General features: G+C 46.7%; 1 protein-coding gene across 1 annotated transcript in view; it reads left to right on the top strand.

Annotated features, from left to right (window-relative positions):
- The window catches only part of OTUD7A (OTU deubiquitinase 7A), a 98,099-nt gene that overhangs the window by 63,597 nt on the left and 13,630 nt on the right, over window positions 1-20,872 (top strand). Inside the window, exons 5-8 of the mRNA XM_069465815.1 lie at window positions 5,296-5,397; window positions 8,563-8,690; window positions 9,418-9,530; window positions 20,033-20,160. Coding sequence (XP_069321916.1) covers window positions 5,296-5,397; window positions 8,563-8,690; window positions 9,418-9,530; window positions 20,033-20,160 — 471 coding nt within the window. The remainder of the gene's footprint in view (window positions 1-5,295; window positions 5,398-8,562; window positions 8,691-9,417; window positions 9,531-20,032; window positions 20,161-20,872) is intronic.

Here is a 20,872-nt window from a genome sequence, read left to right as displayed (position 1 = left end):
CAGGTGTATTAGTTTTGAGATACTTTATAATTTTAGCTTTTATATTTAGATTTATGAATCTTTATAAATTTAGTTTTTACATTTATGTCTATGATACAACTCAAATTAGTTTGTGTTATGGTGTGAAGTAGATATTGAAGGTTTTTTTTCCATGTATAATTCTAGCACCATGTGTTGAAAAATACTTTCCTTTTCCCATTGAAAGCCCTCGTAGCCTTTATAGAAAATCATTTGACCATAACTGTGTGGCTCTGTTCTGGTCTCTGTATTTTGTTTCATTAATCTATTTGTGTTTATTAATCAGCACTGCACTATCTTGATTACTATAGAGTTATAATAAATTATGAAGTCAGGGACTATAAGTGCTCCAACTTTGTTCTTCTTGAAGATTATATTGGTTGTTCTAGGGTTTTTTTGCACATCCATGTAAATTTAGAATCAGTTTATTAATTTCTTAAAACGTAACCTCTGGGATTTGATTGAGGTTATGTTAAGTCTATAGATTAATTTGGGAATAATCTGCTATAATAACAATAAGGAATCCAATCTATATACATGATAAGTCTCTCTACTTATTTAAGTCTTCTTTATATTTTGTCAGGAATGTTTTATAGTTTTCAGTTTAGATATCACATATCTTTCATTAAATGTATGTCTAAATATTTTGTTTTTAATTTCATTTTTCTAATTGTTTCTTGCTAATATACAGTAACATTTGTTAATTGATCTTGTGTCCTGAAATATTGCTAAATTTAAATTCACTTATTAGGGCTAGGAGTTTTCTGGTAGATTCCTAAGTATTTTCTACATAAAATCATGCCATCTATTAAGAAATACAGTTTCAGTCATTCCTTTCTCATCTTTACACCTTTTATTTCTTCTTCATATTGCACTGGCTCGGACTTCATCAGTTATGTGCTTCCTGCCTTAGGTTGAAAGCACTCAGTACCTCACCGTTAAATATCATGTTAGCTAGAGGGTTTTCATAAGACACCTGTATCAGATTGAGAAGTTACCTTGTATTTCTAGCAGTTTCATTTTTGAAGGATAATTTCGCTGCATACAGAACTCTAGAGCAGGGTTATTTTCTCTCAGTGCTTTCATGTTTTCATTCCATTGTGTATAGACGTCTATCTTAGTGTTCCACGTTATATATTATATTTTTTTTCTCTGCTTTTAAGAGTTTCTCTTTACTTGTCAATGCTTTTACTCTATGCTTTGGTATAGTTTGCTTTGTATTTACTCTTATAAGGGTTTACAGACCTTCTAAAATCTCTGTCTTTTATCAAATTTGGAAAATTCTTGACCATGATCTGTTCAAACATTGCTATTTTTTGTAAAACTGAATCATAATTAATTCCAAATCCCTTAAGCCCCCTTTCCGCTGGACTGCCCCTGGAGGGTGTACCACATAGGCCAGCCTGGAGTTGCCATTAGGCAAAAGAAAGAAGCAACGTGGCCAGAAATGGTCAAGGTGTCTCCACAGCTTTTAGCTGCCCTTGCAAAGATGATTGCTGTATTTGATCGCTTTTTTCACAGGCAGACGGGCAGGTTTGCCCTGGGCTACTCCATCTCTCCAGCAAGCAGGAGACTGCCAATGGATTATTTTTGAATGCTAAGCCAATTTCTATCCCTGGAATAAATCCAACTTTAATGTTGGCAATGTGGTGACTGTTTAATGTACTGCTGGATTTATGTGCTAAATATTTTCTATTTAGCAATTTTGTTTATAATTGTTGTCATGTTTATTAATGAGAGAGACTGACTTGTCATCTTCCTTTCCTGTAATGTCGCTGGCGGGTTTTGGTATCAAAGTTGTACAGGCCTCACAAAACAAGTTGGGGAAAGTTCTCAGATTTTCTATTCTCTGTTCTCTCCTTCAATGTGTGGAGGAGTTCAGAGATAAAGCTTTTTGGGTCTAGAGTTTTCTTTGGGGGCAAGGTTTTAAATTATGAATTCAGTTTCTTTAAAGGATAAAGAGCAATATGTGTTTTCTAGTTGTCCTTCAATCCATTTTGGTGAATTGTGTTTTTTTAAGAAATTTAACATTTTCAAATGTATTGTCATATAATTATATATAAGATACATATTATGTTTATATATAGATTATATTTCATGTCTGTAGAAAATGTAGTGATGTTTTGTTTTTCATACATGATATTTAAAATTTGTTCTTCTCTCTCTTTTTCTGGTAAGTCTTGCTAAGGGTAACAGTTGTGTTCCTTTTTCCATAGGACCAACTTTTGGCTCTGATTTTCACAATTTATGTTTGTTTTCTGTACCACTGATTCCTTTTCTACTTCAGCCTACATTGTTTAGGTTAAATTTGCCATTGCTAGCTTTGTGGACATTTGCAACATTTATTTTCCAGCCTTTTTTCTTTTTTAATATATGCACTTAAAACTATTACTTAAGCTTCCCTATAAACATGGCTTTATTATATCCCACACATTTTGATAACTCATATTTATTATCATTCAGTTCAAAATATATTCTAATTTCCTGTGTGACTTCTTTGATTCATGAGTTCTTTGAAGGATGCTACATAATTCCCAACATATGTGGGGTTTTCTGCTTTTTTTAGTTGTCGCTCATTGATTTCTAGCTTATTTTTACTGTGGTCAAAGCACATACTCTGAATGATTTCAAATCTTTTGTAATTTGTTGGCGCTTTCTTTATGGCCCCATCATGTGGTCAATTCTGGAAAATTTTCCATATGATTTGAAAAGAACAAATATTTATTCTGTGGCTCATATGTACAGTGTTGTGTATATGTCAGTTGGTTCAAGGTCTTTCATTATATTTAATTTCTACTGGGGTTTTTTGGTCTGTTAATTCTGTCATTTATCAAGTGATTTCTGTTAAAATCTCCAATTTTGATTGTGGATTTATCTACTTCTCTTTTGATCCTATCAATATTGATTTTATATGTTCTTAGGCTAAGTTTTAGGTGCATACAAATTTAGCATTGTTATATTTTCCAAATGAATTGATTACTTATCATAACTCTTTATGAACTGTTATTAATTATTCTTTAATAATGTCATCTTCATCCAATATCACTAGAACTTCACCAGCATTACTTTTGCTTAGTCTTGAATGGTATATCTTTTTCCTCCTATATAGTTACTGTTAAATTTCTGTGTCATTATATTCATATGTCTCTTGTCAGCAGCATATAGTTGTTTTATAAGCAAGGCTGACAATCTTTATCTCTTTTTTCATGTATCTGTAATATTTTTAATTTTCATTTATTTTTTCCACATGTACAATATATAATTAAATTATACAAATATACAAATAAAAATTTTGTATATTTATGTTGTATAACATGATGCTTTGATATACATTGTTAAATAATTACTACAGTTAAGCTAGGTAACATAACCATTACCTCACATTGTGATGTGTGTGATAAGAACATTTGAGATCTACTATCTTAGCAAATTTCAAGTATACAATATAGTATTATTAGCTATAATCACCATGTTATACACATTGGATCTTCAGAACTTGTTCATCATGCATAAGTGAAACTTTCTGTCTTTTAACTGGAGTATGTAATTTCTTTACATTTAACATAAATACCAGTATATTTTGGTTTAAATCTAAATCTATTATCTTACTGTTTGTTCTGTTGTTGATGTTGTTGTTTTCTTTTTTCCTCTCTTTTGTACTCTTTTGAGTTATCTGAGGATGTTTATCATTCTGTTATCCCTTCTATTAACTTGTTTGATTTCAGTGGTTACCCTACAATTTGCAAAATGCATCTTCGAGTTATTAGAATTTACCTTAAGCTGGCTTTTACCACTTCCTGGTCAATGTAAAGACCTTAGAATTTGTGTCATTTATTACATGCTCCCATAGTCTGTGCTATTGCTATCACATGTTTTAATTACACATATAATTTAATCCCCAAAAGACACTACTAATACTGCTTTAAGCAGTCAATATTTATTTATGTTTACCAACATATTTGCCCTTTCAAATCTCTTTATTCCTTTTGTTTACTATGGTTCCTTTCAGGATGATTTTTCTTCTGCCTTTAATATTTTCAGGTCTAATGGTAAAAAAATCACTCTTTTTATTTACCTAAGGTACAGAATTCTAGATTGGTAATAATTTCCTTTTTACAAAAAAACTTGCTACAATTTTGATAGGGATTGCATTTAACCCATGGATCAATTTGGAGAGAATTTATATCTTTACTATGTTAAGAGTCTTCTAGTCCATGAAAATGGTATGTCCGTTTGTTTAGATCTTTGGTTTATTCCATCAGCATTTTATAGTTTTCGGTATACAAATATTGAACCTGTTATGTTAGATCTATACCTAAGTATTTAAATTTTTGAGTGATTGTAAATGGTATTATATTTTTTAATTTGGATTCCCATGTGGTGTTTGGCTGGACTAGAGTGGTTAAGGTCTAAGCAGTTACAATCTTGTTTAGCTGCCCCTTTCCTGGTATTCTGTCTAGAGGGAACATGCTTTTCCTTTTCCTTTTTTTCTCTCTCTTTTTTTTTTTTGTTTTTTTTTTTCCTGTCTGCTCTCATTGTTTTTTCTAGGTTGCCAATCTCTCCAGTATCAAATTGGGTAATTCTTAGGTTCTACCTTTACATTCACTGATCATTCCTTCTGTTCTCTCCATTCTACTTTTGGGCTATACAAGAAATCCAGGGAACCTACCATTATGTTGTTCTTCAGGTCCTGGGGTCCCTAGCCAGTCTGCCACCTTCTCTACACTTTTCAGAGTCCTTGTATTATTTTGTACATAATGTCTAGAGCTTTTAGTTGTACTTAGGAGGAGGAATGGGGAAAACTACCTCTATTCTATCTTCCCAGAAGTCTCTAGATGTAAGCGTTAATGAAATTTAATATGACTACACCTAAGTAGCTGTAATGGTTTTGATGTATTAAATAAAATATAAAACATACTTTCAAAGATACATATGCATCAAAAAAAGGGCTGATTGAAGAAAAAAATTACTTTCAGGAGGGGAAAATGTGCTCAAGGAAATTAAAGATTAAAATTTGTGTAAAATATGGTCCCAGATCCAAGGAGCAAAGGCTTTGGTTTTGAGTTTCTTAATCCCCTTGCTAGGTGATGGGAGGATTTGGCCATTTCTTATCTCAGGGGAACAAAGTAAATCTATATTTTATTTGAGAAAAAAGTAGCCATAACATTCTACCTTTCTACTGAAATCTTCTAGAAAATATTTCACCAATGTTTGTACCTACTTAGCAAATACACTCCCAAAGGTTCCTACCTTTTCTGGGATTCTATTCTGTTCCAGGTCGCCTGAACTGGTGGTCCACTGTGTGCACGAGCTGTAAACGGCTTCTTCCTTTGGCCACGACAGGGGATGGGAACTGCCTTTTACATGCCGCCTCACTGGGTAAGCTCCACAGCACAGACAGAGGGTGGCAGGGCTCCAGGCCTGCTCAGTGCATTATTAAAGGGAAGACATATGCACCTATGTCACTGTCATCTGGAAGAGTCCCTAAGACATGGAGCCCAACAGTCCTGACCGATTTTGTCAAGTAGCTCACACTTGGTGGAAAGACAGAACACACATGAGAAGAGACCTGTCATGATAGGAGTAGGCCTTGAATTTGAACTTCAGGGTTGGGAATTAGAAATCGTGGCCTGGAGCAATCAAAGAGGACTTTCTGGAGGAGGTGGGATCTTTACTGAGATTTGAAGAACTTAAAAGAATAGAAGAGAAGACGTTCCTGGTGGGGAGACCACATGGATAAAGCATGGAGGCAGGAATGCACAGGGTGTTTGGAGGCAGGGCTGAGCTCAGGGAGACTCAAGAGGGAAGTTTGGAGAGCGGTACATGAGCTTGGGAAGATGCGGAGCCACGGTGAGGACAGCCATCAGTAGTTGGCTTGGGCTCAAAAGGAACAACTGGTTATGAGCTCTGGATGGGGGATTCCCAGAGCACCTCACAGCCCTGACTGACGGACGTAGGTACTGCTTGGGTGAATCACAGGGTAATCAGCACAGTTACAATATACAGCTGAGAGTTAGCAACCTTTTCCGATGGAGCTGTGAGCTTCCTGTTTGCAAAAAACTGCACCCGCAGGCGTGGCTGGCAATATTTGGATGACTGAAGGTAATAGATTTTCTGCAAGCTCAGTTATCCCCTTCTAGGCCCAACCTCACAGGTTCAAGGCTGAATCCGTTCTGACAGGTGAGTCTGAGTTTGTGCCAGGGTTCCCAATGTCAGGGCCAGTTGTTCAACCTCAGCCCTGGATGATATTCTTTCCAGGAGACAGGACCCTCAGACAGGAATGTGGTCCTTGCCAGTGAAACATGCTTCCGTGGGCAAACGTGACCCAGAGCAAGGGCCAGCCCCCACACCTTTCTTTGGACTAAGATGAGGCTATAAAGGGCTTCGAGGGAAACCTACCAGGGTCTGGGAGGAGCCCAGCAGCACCCAGGGGAGGCTGCAGATCGAGAGCAAGAGGAACATTCCACAGGCTTGACCCACAGTGGGAGAGGCAGAGGTGCCCTCCCACCTGCTTCCTCCCCACGTCACGGCGAGCACGTCCTGCTCGTTGGCATTATAATAATACTCCACATTCATCATGGTGAGAACACGAAAATCGGTAATTTCACCACCCGGCTACGGCCACTTTTAACAGTGCGGTATGTTGTCATCCACTCTGTGATCTGTTCTTCGAGTGAAATGATGATCTTCCTGTGTTCTACAGTTTGAATCCAGCATTTTCCCTTCAAAATTTAATTGAAAATTTTCCATGCTATTATGCTCCATAGTAGTTAGGTTGTATTTCATCATAATAGTTAATGCTAACTATTCCCCTATTATTGAACATATTTTACCAAAAGAAGAAATCTCTCATGTGTATCAAACAGCGGCCTCATTCCTGAGTCTCGGGTGTGGATGTGCCTTTGTCCCTGAGATACTGACGCATGTAGAGTCACTGTCCCCGTCAGCACCACAGGTGGGCAAATCCACACCGTGCTGTGGTGTCCTCTGACGGCAGGTTTTCCCCCGTGAGCACAGTGGGCCCCAGGCCTCCCTGGAAAGGGAGAGCCTCCCTCAGGCTGCACTCGCTCCACCTGCAGGGAGGCTGGTCCGAGACTCCCCAGGGCTCCTCTCAGAGTCCCCGGTGGCAGTGAGCCCAGGGCTCATCACCAGTTGTTCCTTTTATCCCGGTGCTTTGTTTTCATTCTGTGCTCACATAGCTAAACTCCACAGGACCAGGACTGCCCAAAGTGGCCATGTGACATTCACCAACAGTGCTCCTTGGAAACCTGGGGACCAGGCCTGCCGTAGAGCAAGGGTTGGGGGCACACACAGAAATGATGACAGCAATCCTGGAGCCAGGCTTGTAGGCAGACACACGTGGGACCAAGAGCCCTTCTCTGCAAGAGCAGAGATTGCCTGGGAAGTGCCCCCAGAGGCAGCTGACACAGGCCTGAGGATGAGCGAGGAGCAGTGGTGGCCACACACCCCCATCCATCCTGTACGAAGAGGCAAAGTCCTCGCTTGCTAGAAAGCCCACAGCAGTGCTTGGTGATTGCATGTCCAAGGATGCACAGTCAGCGTGAGCCTTACAAACATCAGTCAGCTCACGTGGCTGCTCTTCTGAAATCCTTCCCGAGGCTCCCAGCAAGCGCACCCTTCACTGCCTGCCTCGGCCCCCTGATCCCGGCTCTAGCCACCATTCCCTCTTGCCTTTTCTCAAGTGTACCCCATGGGCTGCCCCTCTGGGGGCCTTTCCCTGTGCCTGGGACAGCCACTCGGCTCCCTCTGTCATGCATTGGGGCCTTTGCTCCAGCTGATGATGTCTCCATTTATATTGGAACAGATACACCCACCGCTCCTGACATCATACACTACATGCTAACTTCATGGCTGCCTCACTTCCCACTTTGCCACAATGTGTGTTCCATGAGATTTTAGGAATGTAGTGTGTCGTGGTCACTGCCGTGCATATTCTCAGCACCTTGAAGAATGAATGAATGAATGAGTTCCCTGTGGCCAGGGCTTCCTCCCTCTTCGGTGCTGCTCCCATGGGTTGGGTTTCTTGACCTCTTCAGAGCTGCCCAGGGCACATCCTCAGAGACGGCTAGTTTGTCTGTATGTGCCCTCGACACCCAGCAGGGGTGAGACCGTCTCCCTGGGAAGCAGGTGTGGTCTCCTGGGCCAGGTGTGTGCAGTGGCGTCCACTGACACTCTACTTGTCGGGAAGCTGAGATGCCCCAAGGCTACAGACATCAGATGTGGGAGACCCTGGGGAAGCCGGGATGCTAAAGCCCCTATGTGAGGACACATCACAGACTTATCCCCCTGGGCAGTCTCCCACCCGAATGCAAGGCCTAGACGGTGACCATTAGGTCGCTCAGGAAAAAGGATGGAGGGGAATTATGAGCTAATGACGAAAATGGAGCAGCTGATTAAGGAGGCACCTTTGTGCGTGCAGACACGGGAGGCCAGCCCAGTGGGTCAGGGTGGTTTGAGTCACCTCTAGCTCGTCCCCTCCTCACATCCTTTCTCTTCTCTGCTCCCCATGGCCTCTGGTTGCAGGAATGTGGGGTTTTCACGACCGGGACCTGGTGTTGCGGAAAGCTCTCTACACCATGATGCGGACAGGGGCCGAGAGGGAAGCCCTGAAGCGGAGGTGGAGGTGGCAGCAGACGCAGCAGAACAAGGAGGTTGGTACCTGCTGGCGTGGCTGGAGCCCGGGACCCACGCCAGGCACAGCCTCGGGCCCTGGTGGAATCCAGAGCGTGGCCCCAGGCCCAAGCCCACATTTCCACACTTTGGCCCATGGAAGAGGATCCCTGTCACAATAGCAGACTGCGACCACGTGTCCACTCACACCTCCTTGAGGTGTAATTATGAAGGCTATCCACCTCCACTCCCCAAAGTGCCCCAGCTTGGACAATGAATTGCATGGTCACCCGCTGTCCATGCAACCCATGGCCCCAGCCCCCATGTGTGAGCTCAGTCCAAAGAAAATCCCAGTCATCCCTGGCCATGGTGAACATTAGCACTTTGCCCTCCTGGAAAAAGACTCTGCCTGCTTTCTGATTGAAACTGGCCCGTTATCCCTGTCAACTTTCTAATGGTCAGCTCTGAGCTAGGTGCATGCACAGGAATGTTGGTTCTGTCCCACACCATGGGAATGACCTTTGTGGGTGGGTAGACTCCCAACAGCTCTGAAATTAGAGATTGAGGTTTCTGAAACTATATTGCCCACAGCAAAGAGTGGGCAGGCAGTGGCCACTGACACGTGTGCCCAGCCTGGGTGCTGGTGGGGATTGGACCGAGCTGGACAGTCAGCGCAGCTGGCCCAGGCCCACCTTGGTGGGGAGGGTGAGGAGACGGGGCAGCACCGCTGGGCCCACCCCCACCTCCTCCCACTGCCCTTTGTGCCAGTCAGGGCTGGTGTACACGGAGGAGGAGTGGGAGCGAGAGTGGACGGAGCTGCTGAAGCTGGCCTCCAGCGAGCCGCGCACGCACTTCAGCAAGAACGGCGGCACGGGCGGGGGGTAAGTGCGGCCCCTGCTCTCCCCAGAGGTCACCTCGAGCTCCTGGCCACCCAGGGACACTAGCAGCATGACAGGTGGTGTGGGCAGAGCAGGCAAGCTTCTTCTCTGAGCTGTAGAAGACAGAAAGACTCCAGATTTCAAGCATTAGATTCCAGACGAGGACACACGAGAGGGTTGTGGACACTGGCTGGCCCCTGCCAAACACTGGGAGGAAGTGTCTGCAGCCCCCGCGTGCATTTCGCAGGCAGAGGCGAGCTCACCGGGCTGCCCCCGGGCCCATCTTCCTCGGGCCTCGCCATGCAGAGTGGGCAGCGGTGGGCTGTGGCGGAGGTTCAGGGTACAGCCAGCTCTGGAGGTGGCATGTGATGGTGGTCATCCCACACGTCGCCATTGCACAAACCAGGCGCGAAAGGCTCAGACTGCTGGGTTTGGGTTTTTCCCCAACTAAATAACAAAATTTGTGGCTTTAAAAAGTCACGCTGAAAGTAAAAGTTCATTAAGCTAGCCTGGCGCTTCCCAGAGGGCTCCGTAGATATCATACATGTTCCGGCCAAAAGGCTTCGCAGCTGCGCACGTTTGGGAGCAGGCTGCTTCCGCAGACTCAACTGTCGTGCTCTAGTATGGAATGAAGAGTGTGACCAAGTGGGACGGCCATGGAGTCTTTAGCCACGGCGTATTCTTTGGCTCATACGTTTTGAAACTGAAAGCAAAAGTGTTGCTCCTAGAAAAGGTCTCAGCCAAACATGAGAAAGTGAGAGCGTTGACACCAAGGAGACCCACAAAAGGACCAGAGGACAGCATGCGGCTCCAAGTCGCCCTCGGGCTCACAGGCCCCACAGCCACCATCCAGGTCCTCGGCCACCCTCCACAGTGGGGCCTGGTGGTCCCTCAGTCAAGGCCCTCGGCTGCAAGACAGGCTCCAACAGGGTCCGCGGCACCAGCAGCAGTGCCTGGGACTGTGTCCAAGGATGAGACCCTCAGAAACCACAAGCCCAAGTGCACAACTCCTGCCAGGTATGCAGGTTTATGCCTGTAGTTCCAGCTATGCTGGAGGCCAAGGCAGAAGGATCACTTGAGCCCAGGAGTTTGAGGTTGCTGTGAGCTAGGCTGACACCACGGCACTCTAGCCTGGGCAACACAGTAAGACTCTGTCTCAAAAAAAAAAAAAAAAAATTATCGTTTCCTCTTTCGACTGGGCTCTACAACCCTCAAATACAACAGAGTCTGTAGAACCTCAGGCGATGGGTCAGCCTGAAACAAAGCCACCACTCTGGGCTGGGATGACGAGAGTGAGGACACAGTGCCTCGGTCCCCAAGCAAGGGCAGGTGCTTCTGAGCAGGGGTGTGCTCAGAACTGCAGGAGGAATTTGCTCTGATGCTCCTGCTTGCAAATTCTCTGTGGCCAAAACAACTCGAAACCAGATATTTGGTGCTGCTGCTGCTGCCGAGACCTGAGACACCATGTGCAGAACATGCCTCCAACAAGGGCTGCTGCCAGGGATCGGACGGCCCTCTCCAGCCAAGAGTGAACTTGGCTCATCTGTCACTAGAGCTGCCATCCTGGGGGCTCAAGCCCAGGTAGGGGGCTTTGGGAAGAGGGATGCTCCCCAGAAGAAAGAAGGATAATTACACCCTGAGTTTTGCAGTTCAGTGCAGAAACCAGTGCTGTGGCGAGGCTGCCCATCGCCAGTGAACGCACACAGTCCCTGGCCCCATGCTGTGCACACTCTGGGAAAAGAGGGTGGTGCATAGTAAGAGGAACCCAGTTACTTTGCTCTGAAACCGAGAACAACTCCAAAAGCGATCAATGAAGGTGTCAGGGTACTTGTTCTAGTTTCAGACCAACTGAGATATGAGAACAAGGAAAAGGACCCTGCCTTGTAGACGCTGACCTGAGACCAAGACTTAAATGTCTGAGTTTTGGTCCCAGCTTGGGCATGTGATCTAGAGCATGTCTCACAAGCTCTCTGAGCCTCAGTTTTGTTCATCGGTGACATGCACTTGGTAGTACCCCCCATGCCAAGCTGTCAGCTTTTGATGGGTGTGTGGCAAACAACCGCAAAACTGTGTGGCTTAAAGCAGCAGCCATTAGATTTGCTCACGTTCCATGGATCAGGAGTCTGGCCTGGAATTGCCTGGAGCCCCTCATGAGACGTAGCCGGGTGACAGTTCGTCTGGATGGGGCTAGATGGTCCAGATAGCTTCATTTAGAGGTCTGGGGCTGGGAACTGGCTCTCAGCTGGGCCTCTCTCTGCGTGGGCATTTGTCCTTGCAGAAACTCAGGCTCTTTACGACAGTCCCAGGGCAGCCTGCCATGTGCAGATGCATCTCGAGCCTCTGCTTGCATCATGTGTGCTGATGTCCCTCTGAACAGAGCAAGTCACGTGGCCTCGCCAGCCTCAGGATGGAGAGAAAGACTGTCACTGGATGGAAGGAGGGGCATCGCCATGTTGCAAAGAGGCAAGCACAGGGGGCCTGGGGGTTCTGCAGCCCTGAGAGCAGTCTGCCGAGTGCTCTGAAGCCGTGGGTGTGGGGTGGTGAAATCACAGATTTGAAAGTGCTTGGAAAGGGCTTTCTTACACCTGTGGAAGTAACGTTTGTTAAGACTGTGTCGTGCTTAGCCAGTGGGTGGGTGTGGGGTGCCTGCTGCCTGCGTGGGGTGTTGTGAAGGCCCATCGCAGGCGAGTGCAGAGCAGGTGTAAGAATCAACAGCGTGAGCTGTGTGGGGAAGATGATCATTTGTGTTCTTTTCCCTTTCCCTTTCCCTTTTAAAAGAACTACTTGTTTTCTCTTTGCTGAGACAAGTGAAGTGACAGCTGAGAGGCCAGTGTGGGACAAGGGGAGAGCAGAGCAGAGCCTCGAGGACAGGCAAGGACCCCCAGTACCCCCCTCGAGGCGTCTTCTGTCCCAGCTCCCTGCTGTCCTCACAGCTCCCTGTTCTGCCTCCTCATTGCAGTTGAGTCTCTGTCATTTCTCTGGCAATGTGTTGGCTGCATTTCTTCTTTATTGGCCTTTTTCAGAAATAGCTGGAATCTTAAATGATTTCCTAACTCACAGTCTGAGAGTCATAAATTTCAGCCAGTCTTTTAAGGAAAAGCAAGTGGCATTTCATTCCTGGGCAGTGCCCACGCCACAGTCTGGCACTCCCAGGCCGTGGGTAGCCCCCACATGGGAAAGGAGGCGTTCTGTGGATATGCCTTAAGGCTCTATGACGTTCATCAGCAAACCAAGCAGAAAAAGCGTCTGTTCGTGTAAGGTGTCCTCACTTTGCAGATGTGGGATCCGGGTCAGATTTTTTTTTTCCAGAATATTAAAGGGGTACAAACGCTTTGGTTACATAAATTGCCTTTGCACCGCTAGGGTCACAGCTACAAGTGTGCTCATCCCCCAGACAGTGCACACCACACCTGTTAGGTGTGAATATACCCATCTCCTCCACCCCCTCCCACCTGCCTGACACTCTATGAATGTTACTTCCATATGTGCACATAAGTGTTGATCGATTAGTGCCAATTTGATGGTGAGTACATGTGGTGCTTGTTTTTCCATTCTTGTGAAACTTCACTTAGAAGAATGGGCTCCAGCTCCATCCAGGATAATACAAGAGGTGTTAGTTCACCATTTTTTATGGCCGAGTAGTACTCCATGGTATACATATACCACATTTTATGAATCCACTCATGGACTGATGGGCACGTGAGTTGTTTCCACATCTTTGCAATTGTGAATGATGCTGCTATAAACATTTGAGTGCAGATGTCTTTATTATAGAATGTCTTTTTTTCCTTTGGGTAAATACCCAGTAGTAGGATTGCCGGATAAAATGGTGCTTCTACTTTCAGTTCTTTGAGGTATCTTCATATTAATTTCCACAGAGGCTGTACTAGTTTACATTCCTACCAACCGTGTATGAGTGTTCCTATCTCTTGGTATCCACACCAACATTTATTGTTGTGGAACTTTCTGATAAAAGCTGTTCTCACTGGAGTTAAGTGATATCTCATTGTGGTTTTGATTTGCATTTCCCTGATGATTAGAGATGTTGGGTGTTTTTTCGTTTGTTGGCCATTAGTCTATCTTCTTTTGAAAAGTTTCTGTTCATGTCCTTTGCCCACTTTTTAATGGGGTTTTTTTATTTTTTTTCTTACTGATTTTCCTGACTTCTGTGTGGATTCTAGTTATCAGCCCTTCATCAGACATATTGTATGCAAATATTTTCTCCCATTCTATAGGTTGTCTATTCACTCTAATGATAGTTTCCTTGGCTGTGCAGAAGCTTTTTACATTGATCAGGTCCCATTTATTTATTTTTGTCGTTGCTATGATTGTTTTTGGGGTCTTCATAAATTCTTTGCCCAGGCTGATGTTTATAAGAGTTTTTTAAAGACATTTCTAATTGACAATAAGACCAAAGCTAACTCTTTATCTATGAATGGTTCTCAAGTAGGAACCTTCCCTGACCTTCCTGTATGAAGAATCTACCTTTTATCACTGTGCTTATTAATAACTGATAGTTTCTTATTTGATCATCTGTTAGTCCCCACCCCTGGGCCCGCAATCCTGTGCACACATAGCACGTGTACACACAGAGCACAGTGCTAGACCCAAGTAGATACTCAATAAATATTTGTCACATGAATGACCTCAACTTATTGATTCCAAACAGGAGGATGAGTCTTCTCCCTCAGGCCACACTGGCCACTGCTGAGAAGCTCCTTCCAGAGCCCAAGATGCATTCGGTCCCTTCAGGGTGCCAGGGAGACCCACTCCTTCCATCCTGGCTTCCCGGGCTGTAGCTCTTGGCAGGGCCCCTGCCAGCCTATGCTGTGCCTTCATGGCATGTCGTAAAAGCTGCTGGGCAGACAGCGCGTGGCGGGGCACAGAGGCCCACAGCAGTGCACAGGCTGACTTCAGCCCCGTGAGCCTCCTGAGCCTGGCTCTGCCATGCAGGGCTGCCTGGAAGGGGTCGAGTCACACCCCCCCAGAAAGGCTGCCCGTGAGGTCTGTGCCAGGGGAGACCCACGCAGCTGTGAAAAGGGGTGAGGATCGCCCCCACATACCACACTCGGGATATCCCAGGGACACGCTGGGAAGAGGAAAAAGCAAGGATCAGAGTAGCGAGTCTAGCGTCCTGCCTGTCACCCAGAGGTGAGGGTTGTCTAAGTTGTCTGTTTCCTCATAATTCCACATGTGCGCACACACATGCACTTACATTTTTAAATGAAAGGTACACCGAGAACCAATAACTATGTCCCCACAGATGGGTGACTGCAATTTATCGTCGAAACTTACTCATTTTGGAGAGGGAGAGTGGATATTAATCACTCAGGATGTCCCAAGCAAAACAGGAAGTATGGAGGAGGCGGACAGCCTGGGAGGCTGCACCCAAGCTCCCCCGCTCTGTGGCTGGGTGACTGCCCTTCAGCAACACCTGCCGCCCCCAGACCACTTCCTTATCTGTGACACGGGCTCTTGCTGAGGGTGATCTCTAAGTGATATGGCTGCAACTTAAGCCAGGGCACCCCCAAATCTGCATCAGGCGCTGTTCCCTGGGATCTGAGATCCCATCTGGGGCTCTCTCCACAGCCTTTGCTTCCTGGTCCTGCCAGGAGGGGTCCCCAGCATGGCCTCTGCTCAGGGCACTTCCCGCCCCCATCTTCCTCGGAGTGTGTCTCTGCTCCTAGAAATTCTCCCTCCTCAAGTACACACTGAAGGAGAAGAGGTGGTGCCCAGGGTGCGTGGCACAGCGTAGGTTAAGAAGTGCTCGGGGCAGGCACATATTTGTGGATGAAGTCATTGTATTGCATGTTAGTCTTCTTAGCAGTAAATGCTGATTATTAGGATTGTGTCTTTGCCCAGAGGCCAGATTCTACTCCCAGTCCCAGATCTAGCATTTTCTCAGGAAGCTCACAGGAAGAAAATGTGAAGCCTCAGGGCTAAAAGTGGGAGTAAATTTTCAGAATTGGTTTTTCTGGAGCTGATTTCTACCAATGGGCTCTGATTGCAGTAACTCACACATGCAGGTCACGGTTCCAAAGTGTCATCCCAGACGTGATCTCATTTGCCCCTCTGTTTGAGAGCCCCCAGCTAAATTGGGGTTCCAGTACCAGAGCAGCTAGCAACCCTGCCCTGTGGGTGTACACAGTGTGCCTTTCACAGGGCACTTCATTTACCTGCAAATGGCCTGGTGCCTGGTTGCTCCACCCACAACCGGGGGTCCCTCATACCAGAAACTTGTTTATACTGGCAGACGCTCTTGTGGCTCTTGACTGACCTGTGTCTACTTTATTCCTGCGAGACCATCGCTCTGGTGCTGGGACCCAACTTTTGTTCTCTCCAGCAACGAGGGGAAAACCCAGCCTAGGGTAGCCCCTGGTTCTTGCACTGCAAGGCCCAAATTTAATACGCCACCACAATGGGAAACAGTCCAGAGATTTTTATTTGCACATCCTGGACACAGAGGGAGGGCACAATGAGTCATGAGGGCAGTTCTTCATCCCAGGGTCGCATGAGGCAGGAATGAAGAGTCAGAGAGAGAGAGAGAGAGAGAGAACGGCAAATAGCAGAGTTGGTTAAAGGTACAACAGGAAAGTGGGGAGCCCAGACTCCTAGGTGGGAGAGATGCCTCTACATTCTCATCTCTAGCCACCAGCTTGAGCTATTTGGGTGTGGTGTTTTACTTTCAGTGCCCAGGCCACTACCTTTGCTGTGTCATTCCTGTTACAGTCAACTCTGTGATGCCTAGGCATTCGACCTAGTGCATAGTGACTGGAACTATTTCAATAGTGGAGACTGGAAGCAAGTAGGAAGGACATTGTGATGCTCAAGTTGCCCCAGACTAGAACTAGGACTCTCTCTGCCACCTCTTGGGTCACTGAGCAGGTTCTTAGTTGCTCACCTGGCTCCCATGCTCAACAGCAGAACTGGAGTGGAAAAAGGTCACTCTGCTCCAGGCTCTCCTCCCTCACCTCCTCTCAGCTACCCTAATGGTGCCACCTGTGTCCAGCCATAAGGCTCCTTGCTATGCATGGCCCAATTCCATGCCTTGGCCCTAGCACAGAACTGAAGATGAGAGGATGGGTGGACAGATGAGTGGGTGGATAGATGGATGGAAAGATGATGGATGGACAGGTGGGTAGGTGGATGGATAGACAAATGGGTGGGTGGATGTATGGATGGAAGAATGGATGGACAGATGCATGGACAACAGATGGATGGATGGATGAGTGGGTGGGTGGATGGATGGATGCATGGATGGATAAATAGATGGATGGAAGGATGGATAGATAGATGCATGGACAGCAGATGGATAGGTAGCAGATGGATGCATGAATAGTATGTGGATAGATGGATCAATGGAGGGAGGGACAGAGAAAGGTGTGGATAGGCATATGGCTGGACAGATTGGTAGACGATGGATGGATAGTAGATGTTATATGAGGGCAAGAGTTACCTGAGGGCCTCTGCAGTGCCTTTCACAGCACCAATATATAGTAAGTGCTTGATAAATATTTGCATGTTTTTCAGTTTGAAATACAATGGCCCTGCTTTAAATTTTGCATGAGACGAATGCCATACCACTACAATGGTATCTAACACTTAGCCTTTGCACTGTTGTCACCATGGGTCCCCTTGTGTGTGGCTATTCAGATACCAGAGTGTTCCCTCAGGGAGAGAAGATGTGACTCCGAATCCTGGACTGAGAGGCTTCCCCTCCACCTTGCCCTTCCTTCTTCCCAGCATTAATATCTGACTCATGAGCAGCTCATCTCTTTCCAACATTGACCTCTCCATTCACTGAATTAGGGAAAAAATAGTGCTCCACGTTTCTAATTGGGATATTTTTCTCTCTGAGTGTGCAGGTTGTAACTCCATGTTCTCTCTTCTGTGCCGCTTATTGTCTTATTCAACCATCCACTTGCCCAGCACTTAGTGCATACCATGTGACAGGGACCAACAAGCAACTTCCAGAAACATTTGACTCCCAAACACAGCAGCTTGGCTCTCGGGTGTGGCTGGGCAGGATAATCACCTGCGATGTTTGAAAATGCACACCCAGGAGCATTGTGCTCGTACTTGGCATATGTATACATATTGAATAAATAGATGTATGTGCATTTGTGTATACATATAATACATATTTAAAACATCTTCTTCCACTTCTCTTCCCTTCCGTCCTAAAGCCATTAGGTGGGGCAAAGCAAGGTGGGCACCTGCCATGGGGTGGGAGATGCGAGGGCACAAAGGGGCATAGCTGGAGTGTCAGGGCCAGACAGGGTGAAGAGGGCAACCCTGGGGGAGGGGCAGCAGCAAAGGTGGGAGATTGCTTACATACAGGGAGACTGGGCAAGTATGTAAACACTTGAAGATTAATGGAAATGAGGTTTTTCACTGTTGGCAAAGAAAATTACAAGTAGAATGAATTTTGTAGGGTTGGGTGGGACCTGGAAGTATCAAATGAACTCCAGGTTTTCTATTAATATAATATTGAGATCTATAGATAGATAGAGAGAGAAAAAGAGAGATGAAAATAAAGATGCAAATGTGTATGTAAGTGTGAACTTGGACCATCCTCTTGTGCCAGGAAGCAAGGAAGTGCTCTAGAACGTGATGAGAGGATGCCATAAGGACACAGGTCCAGCTGAAATAAGCCACTGACCAAATCAAGGCATATTTGAGCATCCAGATAATCACACTAATGGATTATAACCCAGGAATAAAGTAGAAAACCAAGAATCCATAGTGATATTAAAAACCGTCTAAAGGTTTGGTGAGGACTGGAGTATCTGCCCCCAAAATGCTTGTTAACTTCAAAGGGGGGATGAGGGGCTCCACAGGGGCAAGGCCTGGCGGATGCCCTCCAGGAGTGGTCCACATCAGTGACAGGACCATCTGCAGTTCCACACTGCCTGCCAGGACGCCACGAGGAGGACTCAGCACAGCCCAGTCTAATCTAATTGTGAAGAAAGAGAGAAACCCAGATTAAGGACACTCTACAAAATACCTGGCCCGTAATCTTCAAAGTGTCAAGTCTACAGAAGTCAAGAAATCCTGAGAAATGTCCCAGGACAAAGGAGACTAAAGGGACACCACAACTAAGTGTAGCAGGTGATCCTGCACTGGAACCTCTGTCCTCACAGGCATTATTGGGACAGCTGGCACACCGTGCATAGGGTCTGGTGATTAGATGTATCCATGAGAACACGGCTGTGTTGTAGTTATGTAGGAGAATGTTCTGGTCATGGGAAATACACACTAAACTCTTCCAGGGTGATGGGGCATCAAGTTGACAATTTACTTTCAAATGGTTCAGAAAAATAAAAGCTATTTTTACTACATGTGTAATGATTTTGTGATTTTATTGCTGCCAATTTTTTGAACTATTAATATTAAAATAAGGTAAACTGAATCACAAAAGAATAAACAAGAAAAAATATAGGTAGTATAACACCAAAACTCCCCAGGTAGTCGTGATGCATTCCCCAGGGTTCACAGCCTTTGTTCTAGAAGTAATGGGAGCAGTTGGCTGGGAACTCTGTCCCGGGAGCTGCTTCCGCAGGCCACACCAGCCTGCGTTCTCAAACAGGGCCACATTTGCCAGCTCTGGCCCTACTTGCTCCAGTCCTCACGGGCTCCCTCAGCTCATTCTCTACAAGCCCAAGAGCCACCTCTTGGGGGTCTTGGCCAGGTATTGCCATCTCGACTTGCAGGCACTGCGGGTGCAGCCAGGCCCCATCGTGCTGTGAACGCTGGCTCTCTTCCCAGTGCTCCTCCCTTTGGGTGGCCCTGTTGTGCAGGGACGTCAGGCTATGTCTTTGGCCCAGACGTCTCAGAGGTCTGGTCTACGTCTCAGAGTCCAGGTGAAACAGGCCTTGGGGCCTGCTCTTTCCCTGAGCCTCAGACGTGAGCCAGGGGCACGGGCTGGGGAGGGTCTGAGCAGCCTGGGTGGCACATTCAGATCACTTCCCTACTCCCACCCAGAGGACCGAAATCTGGGCAGCGTCTCACTGACCTCTTCCCTCAGGGTAAATATTTCCTAGAAGGCTCATTGGGTCTTGGTAGTAATGACCCCACCAGCCCATCAAATGTGCCCAGGCCTCCCTGAGTCCCTGAGGGATAAGGCTTCAGCCTATGCTGCTGTGTGTGGAAATGAATAGAAGAGGACCCCCCCCATCCCTCTGCCCCCCATTGCGTCCTTGTGAAGCACCCCCAGAGAACCAGGCCCCCATGGCCATGGGCTCTGGTGGGCCACCCTCTCCTGCAGATTCTCTCTGATTTGTCTGCCAAGACCACCCAACCCAGGGTGGTGGTGGGGAGCTAGACTTGGATGTTTGTCACTGGCAGGCGGCATGGGAGGTGGCCTTAGATGGTGTAGCTGCCAGGGTCCTCAGCGATCAGACCCAAGCCCAGTAGTCTCAGCCCCTGCACATAGTGTTCTCCATTCTCTCCATCCTCCATCCTAATTCTGTCCAGTGAAGGCCTTGCTCTGTTTTGTCTCCTAGCGTGGACAACTCTGAGGACCCCGTGTATGAGAGCCTGGAAGAGTTCCATGTTTTTGTCTTAGCCCATATACTGAGAAGACCAATCGTCGTCGTGGCAGACACAATGTTAAGAGACTCAGGTGGAGAAGGTAAGTTCCTCAAACAGATGTATTTTATTCATGATCCAGAAAGCGTAACTTAAAGGGTAAGCTCCCAGAAGGCCCAGACGTCACTCTGCGTGGACACATAGGGTATTATTTCTCATTTCTCCTGCACTCAGCATGTTTCTTTTTCCTCCCCGATGGCAGCAAGGGTCGCTCTTGGCCATCTGCCCTGTGTGTCAGCAGCAGGTGGCCATGAGAAATCTGGCCATGTGAGGGCGGGGACTGACCCCCATCGTGTGCCCAGAGCACAGCCGCAGCTGACAGCCTGTGCCCCTCCAACAGCCCCAGGCCGTGTCCCAGAGCCACTCAGCCCTTCCGCCCCCTACAGGCTACATGTGCGTTAAAAAGAAAAGAGACAGAAAGTGTAGGGCCACTCGGCAAGATTGTGGCAGAATCAGAATGGCAGAGAAGGAGGCAGGGAGGAGCGGGCTGCTGTGGCCTGCCCACCGAGGGCCAAGCACCGTGCACGGCCCCTCCCCAGGTGTGCCCTCCTTCAGCCCTTGCCACAACCTCCGGGGGCGGCCACTGCCCTCCCGCTTTACAGACGAGGAAACTGAAGCCCAGAGAGGTTCATCCCGGGGCAGGAGTGCTCCAAAGAAGCCTGTCCTCTCTCTGGGCTACGCTTCCCAGAGCGTGCCTCCAGCCCAACTTCCTTCCATTGTCCCCGGAGCCCTCTTGCAGGTGGGCCTTCCCCGCC

This window comes from Eulemur rufifrons, chromosome 3, assembly GCF_041146395.1.
Source record: "Eulemur rufifrons isolate Redbay chromosome 3, OSU_ERuf_1, whole genome shotgun sequence".
NCBI lineage: Eukaryota > Metazoa > Chordata > Mammalia > Primates > Lemuridae > Eulemur > Eulemur rufifrons.
The sequence above is the reverse complement of the archived record's forward strand: the minus strand, read 5'-3'. Positions and strand labels throughout refer to the sequence as shown.